Genomic DNA, 14,458 nt, shown 5'->3' on the forward strand with positions numbered 1-14,458 from the left:
TCTCCAAATTTGCCAATTCCCCGCACTGAATTGTAAACCTGGCCACATGTTCTACGCTGGACTGACCGTCTTCCCCGGAGTATAACGTGAAGTCTGGAATGTGGTATCCTCTTGGATAAGGTTGTCACGATCCACAACATCAGGATACGGTTTATGGAATTCTGGTCGGTTAATTGGCCTCACTCCTGGGCCATACAACTCTTGAATAACATCACGTACCATCTCAAAATCCACAACTGGAGTTTGCCGTAACTGGTAAGGAGGATAGATTGCCCCCCGAGTGTTATTCCCTTGAAACTGGCGCTGGAAATCCACGCATTCCCCCATCACCATACATCCCTGGATGTGAGTTAGGAGACGTCACGGAGAACACATTACCAGCCATTTGTTGGCCATTGTTGCAGTTTTGGAACTTCAATCCCAATTCTTCATCCCTCTTGTGCTGGAGGAGTGTATCTCCCTCCCCTGGCAGATTCTGGAATTCGTGTTTCCCCCAAGCGGCGATTTTCACCTGCTTGAGAAGTTCCTGATCCTTGGCCTTGATCTTTTAGCAATTTAACGTCAGTTTCTTGGTGTTCAGCATTTTCTGGTGTAACAGCCTCTCCTATTACAGATTTCCTCCATTCCTTCATTTCTGCCACAAATTCCATCATAACAGTAGAGAAAGTTTGGGTCATTTCCTTGAAATCACAGCGGATATTTTTCTCCATAGCCAACATAAAGTTCAGCGAAGACCCGTCACCACCAGAAATAGCAATTCCTTCTTTCATAGTTTCTTCCTCGAACTGGTGTACAAGCCTTTCAACCGTTCTTCCTTCTGCATCAGTTTCTTCCTCCTGTGAACGATGATTTTTTCCATGTGATGGAGGAAGTCCCTCATTTTTCTCAGTACGCTTTGGAGGCATTTGGTCCCACTGGGCGTGCCAACTTGTTTGTCACGAAATTTGCGGGCGTGCCAGGCACGTGTTCGTGCCAAAATTGTGAAATAATCTGACTTCTAATCAAACGTTGCGAATCTCGATTCGATCGTTCGTTATAATTCCCTCGAAATGGCTCCAAAAAATAAGAACGTGAAATTAAAAATATAATGAATTAAAGGAGGAATTCATAAGCAACATCAACATTAGTTATGTTTTTATAAATTCGAACGAAGTTTTTACAATAAACTTGAATGAACATGCTGAATCTATGGAAATTGATTACTGGAAATGAAAATAGCGACAAAGGAAATGTGAGGAATTTTCTACAGAGAGATTGCTGTAGCTTTTTTGTGTGTAGTTGTTGAGAGAGTTTTTCTGATCGTCTTCATCCACTTTTGTTCCACTCTGCACGACAGTTTTCCCTTCCCCCGTCACTCCACGTTCTTCCACTTTCTTCCACGTCGGGCCGTGGCAGCGAACTGCTATCACGTTTCTTCATTGGGCCATTGGGCTTTTTCTCTGTTTGGGCTTTATCTCTTGGGCTTCTCTAAAAAAATTAATTTTAGGCACAACAGTAGGATATCATCGTCCAAATCCGAAAGTCATATGTATTGAAGAAGCTTGTACATTTTAAGGAGGATTTTGATGGATCAAGAAAGGAATCAACTACAATTGATAATGGAAATCGGATATAATAAGGTTGCTTTTGGATTGTTGAATTTTATTTTGAGGAAGAATTTGAACGATGAATTTTTAAATGTTATTTATTTAAGCGTATTTGAAATATACAACAATTAATATTAAAATCGTATGATGTGAATTTAAATTTTTTTTCAATTTTGTTCATCCGAGCAAGTCAAAGAATTTGAAATGTATCACCTCAAGTCCAAGCACAACCTATCATTACTTTATGGAGAAGTCCATCTGATATTCGAACAAGTGGGAAACGTTTGCATATTTCAGAAAAAATTGGGTAGAGCTAGAATCAAATAATTGATTAGATTTGACGAGTTTTCGATATTACTTTTTAAATTTTATTTTTCATATTCTCTAAAATATTAAATAAATTATAATTTTTTTATAAAATATTATATTTTTCAACTTTTTAATGAAGAATGTCATTGTGAATTTTTTATATATTGAATGTTCATACATCAATATTATATTTCGTTTATTTTTAGCTACAATGACAAGAATTAATTGCAGTGATATTAAAGAAAACCAATGACGTTAAACTAAAGTACGAGATAAGTTTCTCTTTATTGATAATACAGATAATTGTTTTTCAATCATAGATAATATTCTTAAATTATGGAAAAATCTCAATTAACGATCTCAATCCCAAACAAGGAGTAATTTTGTAGCTCGTGAAACCAGCTGCCAAAAAGAGTTCTCTCCATTGTGTCTCCGTTCTCTCTTTTCCAGTGAGCATAGTCATCATCAACATATCAAAGAAGAACTGAGTTTCAGTTGCTTCGTGCTCTTTCATCATCTTATCATCCGTCACAACCATATCAACTATTATCACTTTTCCTCCATTTTCTTTCTTGTGAATCGCTTCTTTGCATTTCAGCAATATTTTAATGCACTCTTCTTCACTCCAATCGTGCAATATACACTGCATCATCATGTCAATTAATTACTTCTTAATTTACAATTTCAAGGTTGTTAAAAAAATCGGCTACTTGTTCAATGCAACATGTCCATTGCACCATCATGTCAATTAATTGGTTTTTAATTTACAATCTGAGGGTTGCTTGAAATAATCTATGGAGTATGTTAAGATTTAAGTGGATTTATGAAGTAGATATACAATAGTTTTTACATATATCAGTTGGAACCATACCTTGAGGAACACAGCCTCAGCAGGAGGAACAAAATTAAACATGTCTCCTCCAACAAAGGTCAAGCTATCCGTCCCTTCCAAGCCCGCAACGACATGAGGAAGATCCAGCACGATACATTTCAACCCAGGGAACGCATCACCAATAACCTTAGCCAGGGTCCCTGTGCCTCCCCCAACGTCTACAATAGATTTTAAACCTTCAAAGACATGCTTGCAATCTCTAGTAATAATGCTAGCCACAAAATGTGCATCACTAGCCATTGCTTCATTAAAGAACCGATTCATCCGCGGCTCGTGCTCTGCAAGCTCCCAAAACGCCTTGCCGTGAGCATTGGCGAATGGCGTGGGAGTGTCGTTTTGAAACCACTCTCCCACATGATGCCATGGATCTATTAGAAGCGGGTCGAGTTGGGCTAGTGCCAATGGTGCTACGCTCGAGGGATCATCTTTCAAGAGGAGACGAGAGGCCGGTGTTAGCCAGTAACCCTCTTTTTCTTCCTTGTCGGGGATGGAGACCTTGACGAAGAGCTTTGAATGGATTAAAATGCGCATGAGACGATCCACACCGTGGGATTTTTGTCTGTTGATCGGGAGTGCATGGATTAATTCAGTGAGGGTGATTGGCTTGCCATGTTTGTGGACAATATCAAATAAGCCAAGTTGAATCGCACATTTCAGAGACATGGAGTTTATGAAATTGAAAATTTGATTCCACACATGACCATGAGCATCGAGGAGTTGCTCAGACGACGACGTCTTGTCAGGGAAGGCCATTAATTCTTGATAATGGAAATCAAAATTTGATGACTTATCCAAGATTGTATACAGAATCGGAGCCAAAGAAGATAATGTTCTTTTATACCCGCGGGCCGAGGCCTGAAAAAGACAAGATAGGATGATACAAGCATGTATAATCCATGTATCATTGATGACTTTTTACATGCATGTCGTGTAATCCATGGTTGCATATATATTAATTTAAATATTCAAAATTTATGGATTTTAATTCATTCTTATTATATAATTCGAGAGTTTAATTAGTCTGGTGATAGAGATTAATCCATTGCTCTTCTCATTCATGAATGGGTTAATATACAAGGTACAAACATAAATTAAGGCTAGAGATATGTACAATAATCAAGCTAATTAATTATAAACATAAACTAAGCCTAGAATATTGCTAGAATAATGTACAAGCATGATTTTAGGATAAAAGAATTGTATTATCTAACACACCCCGCAGGCGAAGCGGGAGGTAAGTGGACGCTTAGACTGTCCCGAAGTGGAGGCGGCGGTCGGCCGGCGGTGGCACGGCGACGGCGGCGGTCGTGGCAGGAAGTGGTGATGAGTTTGGATATAGGAGAAGGGTAAAATTCGAAAAATAGGAAGGATTAGAGTTGGATAAATAGTCTTACGGGGATGATGATGTATTATTTTAACTCACCTAATATAACCTAATCATTCATAGGAGGTATTGACTTGGTTAAATAACCACACGTACCAAACGAGGGATAAGTTGGGTTAAAAAAAAATGAACACACCTTATCACCCCTACCAAACACTCCCCAAACGTATACGATCTCCATATATTGCCCTCTGTTTGCACAATTTTTTGAAATGTCTGGTGTAGTACTATGTGTTAAAAACAACAATTTATGTAATAAAGTAAATAATATAAAAAAAACAAATGATTATGAATTAGTGATCTTCTAATGGAACTTGAAGAAATGAAATTTTAACATGATTATATATATATATATATATATATATATATATATATATATATATATATATATATATATATATATATATATATATATATATATTAGTAGGAAATTACAAAGCATGAAAATTATAATAAAATTATGTTGAAATCTGAAATGAAAAAATAAAAAATGCTCGAAATTTATTGAACCACTAAAATTAGGATTGTCTGAAGACTAAGTTTTGTAGAGATAATTTGCAGATTTGTGTTGAGTAATATCGTGTGCTGAGTTGTGTGTTTTCTATCTATTGATGTTTCCTTTTATTCAGTTTTTGGATTAGTTTTTCCTAACTCCCTACTATCATTCGATAGTGTGTCACTCAACACATACACATTATTTGAGATAAAATAAATTTAGACCAAATAATTCAACATTACATGTGATTATTATATTGGACCAAAAAAGTTATTTTTAGTGCAAATAGTTCACTATCTTTCGTTAAATTTCCAAATATAAAATGGCCAGTTCTTTATCTCATCATATGAATCACACAAGAATCTAAAAATATAGAATTAATAATATTTTTTTTATTTTAGCAATTGGCGTGATGGGTATCTCTGCATACCAAGACAAAGTCTGACACGCAAAATGGACACCCTTAATTCAGATCTCATATATAACTTATTCTAACACGTGAGGGCATCTCCAAAACTGCACTAAAATGGTGTTTTTCAGGTTTAATCACTCCAACGAGGGCTGCGCGCCTAATTTGGCGCAGGGGTCTTATTTTTTTTATTTCATTTTTTATTTATATTTATTATAAATATCTGTATTATAAATTATAAATATTATTTAAATAATAATATAATATTTATTTTATTTTTTAATAATTAGATATTTAACCATAAAATTTTTAAAAAATAATTGTTAATTTTTAAAATATTTATTTATTTATGTTAATTATTAATATTTAAAAACTAATTTTATTTAATGTTTTTTAATTAATATAATTTAATACAGATACAAAAAATTAATATAATAATACAATTCATAACTAAATTAATTTATGTTATATAATTAAATTATAAACTTAAATATTATTATTTAAATTTATTAATAATAAAACAGTAGTCATAATTTAAATATATTAAATAAAATATAACAATTAATATATGTAAAATAAAATAAATATTTCGAAAATATTCTTTTTGGGTAATATTTGAAGTAAATGGATCGGAGATTGATGTTGTATTTAGTGCAGAAATCACATTATTTTAGTATAAAATTTGCACCAAAATAGATTTTGTGGTTGGAAATGGCCTGAGTGGGCTATACAAGTCACGGCCAACGGTGAGAGACAAAGCTCTAACCGGTAAAATTGGTCCCGTGCGACGTTCATTGAAGAAAATATCAAAACGATGATATTGATTTTCCAATGCTAGTAGAACAACAACGCATCAAATCGAAATACGTACTGGATATTTCCAATGTAGTGAACCCGGTTTCTAGGGGTCAACGTTTATTTTCGGTATCGGGTACCCGATCTGACCCGATCGGGTTTTGTATTTAAAAAAAACGGGTTCATCGGGTACCAGTTACTCGAATTCATCGGGTACCAGTTACTCGAAAATAATTTTCGGGTTTGGATTCGGTGTTTTACCGATACCCAATCGGGTATCGGGTACCCAAAAATTTTTTTAAAAAAAATTATGGGTCTATCCATCTAAACGTGGTTGGACTGGGGAACCTTTTTGTCTTGAAAAACAAGTCCGATGGTAATTTTTACCTGTTATACATTTTTTTTTTTTTTTGAAATGACCTGTTATACATTTGTTAATCGTTTTGATCCATATAAATATTTATCTATAATCAGTTCTATTTTTTTAATCTGTTTTCAGTATAAAAAATAAGCTAAATATAAGGATTATTTTGTTTTTTGGTGGCTAGTCATAATCCGATATAATGACAAATGAATAATCATAAAATGATATAATGACATGATATGTTGTGAAATATGAAAAATACATGCGTTTTTTAATTTACTAATCATAATATGATATAATGACTAGCCATAACTCGATATAATGACGTGATTTTTTGTGAAATGTAAAAAATATATATATTTTTTCATAAATAAAAATAAAAAATAATCATTCCGGGTACCCGACTGTCAGGTACCCGAAAATACCCGATCTACCGGGTACCCGACATGATCGGTTTGGTGTCGAGTAGTAAAATTTACTACCCAACTTGTCGGGTACCCGAAAACCCGACCCGCGCCCACCTCTACCGGTTTCTGTCATGATTGTTGTTCTCTCACATATATAGATTTATGATATCGTTTTACATGAGACATATTTTATATATAAAATATAGATATAAATACTAATTGCGGATGCAACATAAAATCTAAAAAATAATAATAATAATCGGAACATATAAAATATTTGTCTATTCGAATAATTGATTTACAATTTTATTTCCGTCCATATCTGGATATCCCATCATGGCCCCTTATTTTAATTTGAAAGAACAAAATTACAGCCACCGCCATAAAAGCCACCAAAGAAGACAGCTTCCTGACACAAAAAGTAATATTTACACATGTCTATCAATATCATCCGGTACTGATAGCACATACTTACCTAAGATTTTATTAACTAATTTATTTATTTTTATTATGGAATTGCATGCCTTAATAATTATGAAGAAAAATCATTTAATTGGATGAATACTCCTATGTATATATTTTTAATTATACTCCTTTCGAACCCTATAGAAATTTGAGGTTATAGAAAAAATGAAACTAGGTTATCAGGGGTAATTATAAGTGAATTTCTCAAACGAGGATTTAGAAGGTAGAGTTTAATTAAGATTGAGGGTGCATAAGGACAACTTAACGATTATCTTATCAGCGTAGCGCAGCGAAAGCGTGGATTATTGGGATACTAGAATTAAGAGTCTAAACTTTTAGTTTATCGAGAATAAGCGAATTTCGGGGACGAAATTCAGTTTAAGGGGGAAGATTGTAACGTCCCGAAAATTTGAAGGTCCACGTGAACCATATGCATGCAAGTTATTAAATTTCTTTGATATTTTATTAAATTGTTTTAAAGCATTAAATGCATGTTTACTTTGTTAGTTTGTGTTTTTAATTCATGATTTATTTAAAGTTCATGCAATTTAAGATTTTATTTTAAATTATGTGTTTAATTATTTTTATGCATGTTATGCATAATTCATGCATGATCAAATTTAATTCATGAAATTTTAAAAAGTTCACACATTAGGGTTTCTAGGTGCATTTCACGTTCGAGCAAGGAACGAGGACCGGGGAATTTTCAGGAAAATTATTTTAATACATGATTAATTTTTATAAATTAATATATGGTGTTTTAAGTGGATTTTTCAAATAATGGGATTTTACCGGGTATTCTTACATGTAGGACTTTATTTTTAATGGCACACAAATTTTATCGATTCAGGGGACTTTTTAAGGGTTCGGCCAATATTTTCAAAATCTTTCCAACACGGGAGTGTGTTTGGATCTAATGGACCTATTTTTAAGCTTATTGGACTTAAATATCTTTTTAATCTTTTAATTACATAATGTAAGGTCCATTAACCATTTGTTTATTATTTAATTAAACTTCTAAGCACCACTTAACCTAAACCTATAATCCCACCAGCCGACACCCTTTCAGAACCCATTATTTCATCGGTTTCATCATTTACTGCTAAAGGTCCCATCGGTTTCCTCTTGTTCTTGCAAAGGAGTAATTCTCTCGGACCCCTTGTCTCATCCTTGCTCTTCAAATCACCAAGGCACGCTTTGTATCCTTCTTTCCGCACTCGCATATGAAAAATGTTTTAAACCCGTTGTTGCTTTGTTTATGCTTCTTCTTATTCGTGAAAAATCGTATTTTATGCATTTAACTCACGTGTTTGATGTTTGGGTGCTAGGGGCTGCTGATCTAGGGTCCTAAGGAGCAATTCATGTCGAGGGTTATGTTAGAATAACTTGAGAGAGCCTCGGTTCATGTCTATGCAGGGAAAATTCGTTCGTTCGGGCGCTAGTGCGTGCTTAAGGGCTAGATCGAGGATTGGTTCGGTCTCGGCTGTGCAAGGGGCGTCCCTAGCTCTGGAACAGATCATAGAGGGTCTGAACCATGGCCTAGGGTGCTTCGAACGTGGCTGATACGAGGTTAGGAGCCGCTTGAGCATTGGACGTTTGGGTGATGTCCGAGTGCACTTCGTAGGGAGCTAGCGGTCGTGTGTGCTGTGTTTGATGCATGGGGCTGTTGGCTTTGTTCTGGTAGGTCCCCTAGGGTCTGGTCTAGGTCCACAATAGGCTGGTTCATGGTCGGCACATGGATTAACTTGAGGCGTGAGTTTTGAGAGAGAGGTGTGCATGAGGTGTTGAATTAGGATAGGACCGAGAGGTTGGAAAGTTATAGAAATTCCAGCCGTGGGTTTGGGGGCCTAATGACATGTTTTTAGGACCTTTTAAGTGTTTTTAAGATATGGTAAAAATTTGGGATAAATTTGGTTAAGTTTCGAGTCGATTTGGGTTAAAACCGGGACCTCGGTCCAAGTTTTAAAACTACTCGGTTAAGTATGGTATTGGGCTCGAGTTTACGTCTAAGAAAGCTTTTAAAAATTTTTTGGGACGTTTTAAGGAGTTTGGTAAGCTTCGGGTCAATTTTAGAAGTCCATGAGGTGAAACGGTAATTTTTGGATTCTAGGGGCAAAATGGTCATTTTGCACCCGGGGTGTGATTTTGGTCTTGACAGTGCCTTGAGCACAAATATATGATATTTAAATGTTTATTTATCGTTTTACAATTTTACGCAATTATGATAAATACGTTGCATGCTTGGTTTAAAAGAAAAGTTACGCATATGTATGTTTTTATTAAGTGATGAAAATGATGATATTTTTTAAGGATGAGAATTGGTTGTGACTGACGATGTATTTGTATACGATGACATGAGATATGATGAGCTGAGGCCCGGGCTCAGTGGGTGGGTAATGCTGTCGCTGATGTCCCCCGCCGCCGGGTACCACGGTTTTTATAGATGGATCCATCGAATAGAGCTGATACGATAGAGTTGATACGAAAGTCACAACTAATGAACTGAATTAAATTAAAAGAAAATGTTTAAGTTTTTGATGACACGACATGATTTTATACGACACGTTTATGTTCATGCTTTTAAGTTCATGAAAGTTATGTTGAATATGATATTTTTCACTGTTGTGTGCCTGTATATGTACTCGTTATTCCTGGTACAGGTGTGTTGAGTCTTTAGACTCACTAGGCGTGTGTGATACAGGTGAGCATTTTGATCAGGGGACCGGAGGTGCCGAAGACTGAGTAGGCAGGCGGAATGTGTGGTGACACGACCCGAGGACCATTATTTTTCCGCATATTGATTCACGTGTTTTGAGAGGAGTTGCACATTTTTATATGTTGATAATATTACGATTTTTACATGTTTACGTTTTCGTTGATTTTGGATGACGTTAGTTATTTTTAAACTGCGTTATTCTTGTTGGAAAATAAATACGAATATTTTAAATGTCATTTTGTAATTGCGAGCTTTTAAAAAAAAATATTTCCGCACTTTTAAACGGTAGACGTTTCAACATGATTCTCATACATGTCATCATCATAAGCATAAGCATAATTTTGGCTTAGGTACTGAGATTCCTTTATTTTCCATGGTCTACTGATATTATTCCTTAATTTTTACTGCTCTAAGAGAGCGATGTCGTATAACGGTTACAATCTCACCATGTAAGGGTCATAAACATATTATGCATATTAGGATTCCCAACCATATCTAGTTGAATCATCACAATGTCCAAAACATAAAACATACGATAATCGTATCAAGAAGTAGTAGAAAAAGAATTGCACTCAACCGTAATTTTCGAAAAAACAAAATAATTCATAAACGAAATTATACTTTTAAAACAAGCACACTTACCTTAGATCAGGAAGAAAATGTGAAGAACTCGAAAATCATAGAAGAATCATGCAACCGGCACTTCCAAAACGCAGCAGCACTTTGCCCGAAAAATCAGTCGTTTTGCAAAATTCTGTGTGACTTATTGCATCGTTAGATCGTGCTCAAACTTGGAAATTACGTTCATAAGTACGTTAAATAAATTATGAACGATGGATATCGGGTTTGGAAGTTGTTTTGACTTGTTCATGGACGAAAACACGTAGATATGTTGTTCTTGCCTAGAATCTGAGCAGTTTTCTTGCGAATGCTATTAACAAAAACTAACCGTTAGATTTGGCTGAAATTTGGATATGTTATTTAAAGCATATGAAAACATATTTTGAACGATGTAGATCGAATTCCAAGCAATAGAGTGAGAGAAATAATTTTCCGAACTTGGAAATAATTTTGATGATTGCAGCAGAATTTGGAGAGCAAAAATTTCAAAAATTCTAGGGAGAGTTTAGAGAGAATTTCAAAAATTTTGAGTGTATGAATTGTGAAAATTTTCGAATGGCATAGGGTGGGATTTATAGGGTTGAGCTGAAAATTTTACTATAATTCGATTGATATCCTTCCATAATTTAGGGATGCTCCTTCCATAAATTCCGAGATACTCCTTCCATAAATTTCGAGATTGTAACGCCCCAGAAAATTTAAAGATCCACGCGAACCACATGCATGCAATTATTAAATTATCTTGTATTTTAATTAAATGTTTTATTTGCATGAATTAATTAGGTTGTGTATATTTGAATGTTTAAAATATATTTTTCTACATAGTTGTATTAATATATATTTTTAAGAATTATTCGAGTTGCGATAAAGGAACGGAGACCGATGGCTGAAAAATAGAAAATATTTTTATTAAATAATTGTTTTTAATTATTTAAAATATGAGTGATGCTTTTTTTCTATTTTTGAAAGGGGTTTTGAGGTGATTTTATACGCGATGCGTAATTTTTATCTGTGTTGGATTTTCAACAAAAATACAAACGTTTTAGCAACCCGGATAATAAATTCACAAACTTATTTAAGCAATTTTTTTTAATATTTAAATTAAATCCTAATTAAGACTAATGGGCCTAAATTGTTGGCTTAATAGGCCTAAAGCCTTGTTAGTGATTTAATTAGTATATATTATACAAAACTCACCCTAAACCTACACAAAGTTCACGCCACAATACGCCTCACTTTTCTGAAAATCCACTCAAAGTTACGGCGCACACACACACACCACAATTTGGTAGAAAAATCAAGGAAACTCAAGGTAGAAGTTCAAGCCAAGGTCTTGCTCTGTTCTTCGCCAATCGTCAACAAATAATCGTGCGTTTAAAACGCAAAGACACGTCATAGTTCTTTCCTTCAAACATCTATCACACCATAGTATTTATTTAATTGAGTTTTACACAAAAATCAAATGTCATCATGTTATATTTTTGTATATGCTTCATAAGTGATTTTTAAGGCTTGGATTTTCATTCCAAAACATGTTTATTAGGTGCCTAAAGGGGCTGCCATGAATTAGGATGATATAGGGCATGTTTTACACTGAGTTGAGGCCTTAGACACTGTAGTAGCCCGAATTCCAAATTGGGTAATTAACGGATTAATGGTGATTAAGAAGGTTTAATGTGTAATTTTGACCGTGGTCATGATCGGACGGACCGAAGATGGTTCGGTAGCACCGAAGAGTTCGGACGATCCGAAGTGGGTTCGGTGGATCCGATCATGAGGTGTCAAGAGTTGATCGACACGTCAGTTTACATGCAAGTTCGGATGATCCGAAGTGTAGGTTCGGTGGATCCGATCATGAGGTGTCAAGAGCTGATGGACACGTAGGAGTTCGGACGTTCCGAAGTGGGTTCGGTGGATCCGAACATAGCCTATAAATAGTGCTCGGATTTCCTCATTTTGCATTGCAAATTCTTGAGTTGTGTCTCATATTTGAGAGGTTTGGAAGGTTTCTAGGGTTAGTTGTCGGTCGAGCGATAGCCAAGAGCTGCCAGGATTGGTAGTGTAGCGACGCCTGAGTTACGAGGCAATCGACATCAAAGGGCTGTCGACGGACGAAGGTAAACCCTAAACCTTTGGTAGTACTGGTTTTGCTAGTTGAGCATGGTAGTATTGTTCATTGGGTATGCTTTTGATGCGTAGGCTTGTTCTAGACCTGATTAGCGGTGTTGCGTAAGGCTAGGCTTGCTGTGATAGAGGTACGAAAGTACTATCCGAGATATCCTGGTCGAGTATACATCCTTATATGTGTTGCATGATTATGTGGTGCATTGATATATGTCATATGATGCATGCTATTATGTCACGTTTTATGATGCATGTTGCATTTCATGTTGAGCCGTATCTCCTTCGAGATAGCCTTTACTGTTGAGCTGTATCTCTTTCGAGATAAGCTATATCTTGTGGGGCCGCTCAGCCCTGTCTTGTCTTGTGGACGCATGGACACCGAGAGTACACAGTGGCCGACGGGTCCGGAGGGCTTCGGTGATCCGGGACATTTTAGGTCCACGTCTGTTCTTGTAGTGGATGCAGTGACCCAGAGGAGTACCGCGCGGCACTATCCACTTGGCGCCTCTAGACTGAGCATTTTGAGATCCTTTGTGACTCCTGTTTCTTGACTACCCTGGTATCATATCATAGCATGTGCATTTCATATAGGCTTGTATACTCATGCTTTTGTACTGGGCGTTCTTATCGCTCACGTCCTCGGTTTTGTTTATCTTGGACACCCCATTCCCACGGGGCAGGCCTCAGGTTGGATGGCTCAGGAAGAGCAGGAGGAGGACAGTGAGTAGCTGGTTGGTTTAGGTTTCAGTACTATTCTATTCGATATGGTTGTACCGAATATTTGTGAGTTGTTCTGATTTCGATTGGGTTGTATAACTATTGTCGTTGGCCATATTTCCGCTGTTATCTCTGATTATTATTAATTAAGTTAATTGCATGCTTAGTTCTTGATTAGTAGGTGATTCTGGAACGGGTCACTACATTTATGATATCAGAGCATGCTTACGATTTTGGGATATAGATTCTGTTTTGGGATTTTCGTTGACCATTTTACCATTTTCCCTATTCTATCTTGTAGCGATGGCTGACCACTTTGGTGATGAGAGTAGTCAGGGAAGTGTAGGTCGTTGGGGTGACCAGGACGATCGTAGGCGTCATCGTGAACATCGTCAGCGTCGGGATGGTCCTAGGCGTTTTGATTTGCACCGTTTCATTCAGATGGGGCCTAAGCCTTTAGTCGGCGGTGAGACTCCCGATGATGCTGAGGATTGGTTAGAGCGCATGGAGAGTTGTTTCCGTGCATTCCAGTGCACCGAGGAGCAGAGTATGGAGACCCTTAGTTTTCTTCTCGAGGGCCGTGCGCGCAAGTGGTGGCGATCGACTTCTGCGCCGATAGTCCAGTCTCAGGGTAGGGTAACTTGGGCCGATTTCCGTGCAGCTTTCATGCAGCTGTATTTTCCTCCAGCCCTTCGCCAGGCAAAGACGATTGAGCTCCTGAATCTTAAGCAGGGGAGTATGTCTGTTGATGAATATCAGCAGAAGTTCTTCGAGTTGTTACCCTTTGCCCCTCATATCAGTGGCAGTTCTGAGGCCAAGTATGACCATTTCCTCCAGGGTCTTAACCAGGAGATTTTTGATCGAGTCACTGTCTGTGATAATCCTACTTCGTATGATGGATTAGTGAACCGGTGTCGCCAGGCAGAGATCAGTCTCCAGCGTGGTAGGGCTATTCTTTCTTCTAGACCTCCGAGTACTTTGAGCCCTCGATCTCAGTCTTTCAAGAAATCTGGTTCTTCTTCTTCTGGATCTGGATCACGGTCTAGCGGTGTTTTCCGCTTTGGTAAGAAGAAGTTTTCTTGTGTGCATTGTGGGAAGAACCATCCATCGGAGCAATGCCGATCAGCCGCGGGAGCTTGTTTTCAGTGCGGAGAGATGAGTCATCTCAAGAAG

The 14,458-nt window shown here is 36.7% G+C and overlaps 1 protein-coding gene across 1 annotated transcript; it reads right to left on the reverse strand.

The window, feature by feature from the left end:
- Positions 1 to 2,161: 2,161 nt before the first annotated feature.
- On the reverse strand, positions 2,162 to 3,587 carry LOC140837711 (trans-resveratrol di-O-methyltransferase-like). The gene is made up of 2 exons (XM_073203826.1): positions 2,767 to 3,587; positions 2,162 to 2,538 (listed from the first exon to the last, which is right to left on the reverse strand). Exons 1-2 carry the CDS (start codon positions 3,538 to 3,540, stop codon positions 2,230 to 2,232), a joined length of 1,083 nt encoding a protein of 360 aa, XP_073059927.1. The 5' UTR covers positions 3,541 to 3,587; the 3' UTR covers positions 2,162 to 2,229.
- Between the last annotated feature and the right edge of the window lie 10,871 nt (positions 3,588 to 14,458).

The sequence above is a fragment of the Primulina eburnea genome, chromosome 8 (assembly GCF_022965805.1).
Source record: "Primulina eburnea isolate SZY01 chromosome 8, ASM2296580v1, whole genome shotgun sequence".
NCBI classification, from domain to species: domain Eukaryota; kingdom Viridiplantae; phylum Streptophyta; class Magnoliopsida; order Lamiales; family Gesneriaceae; genus Primulina; species Primulina eburnea.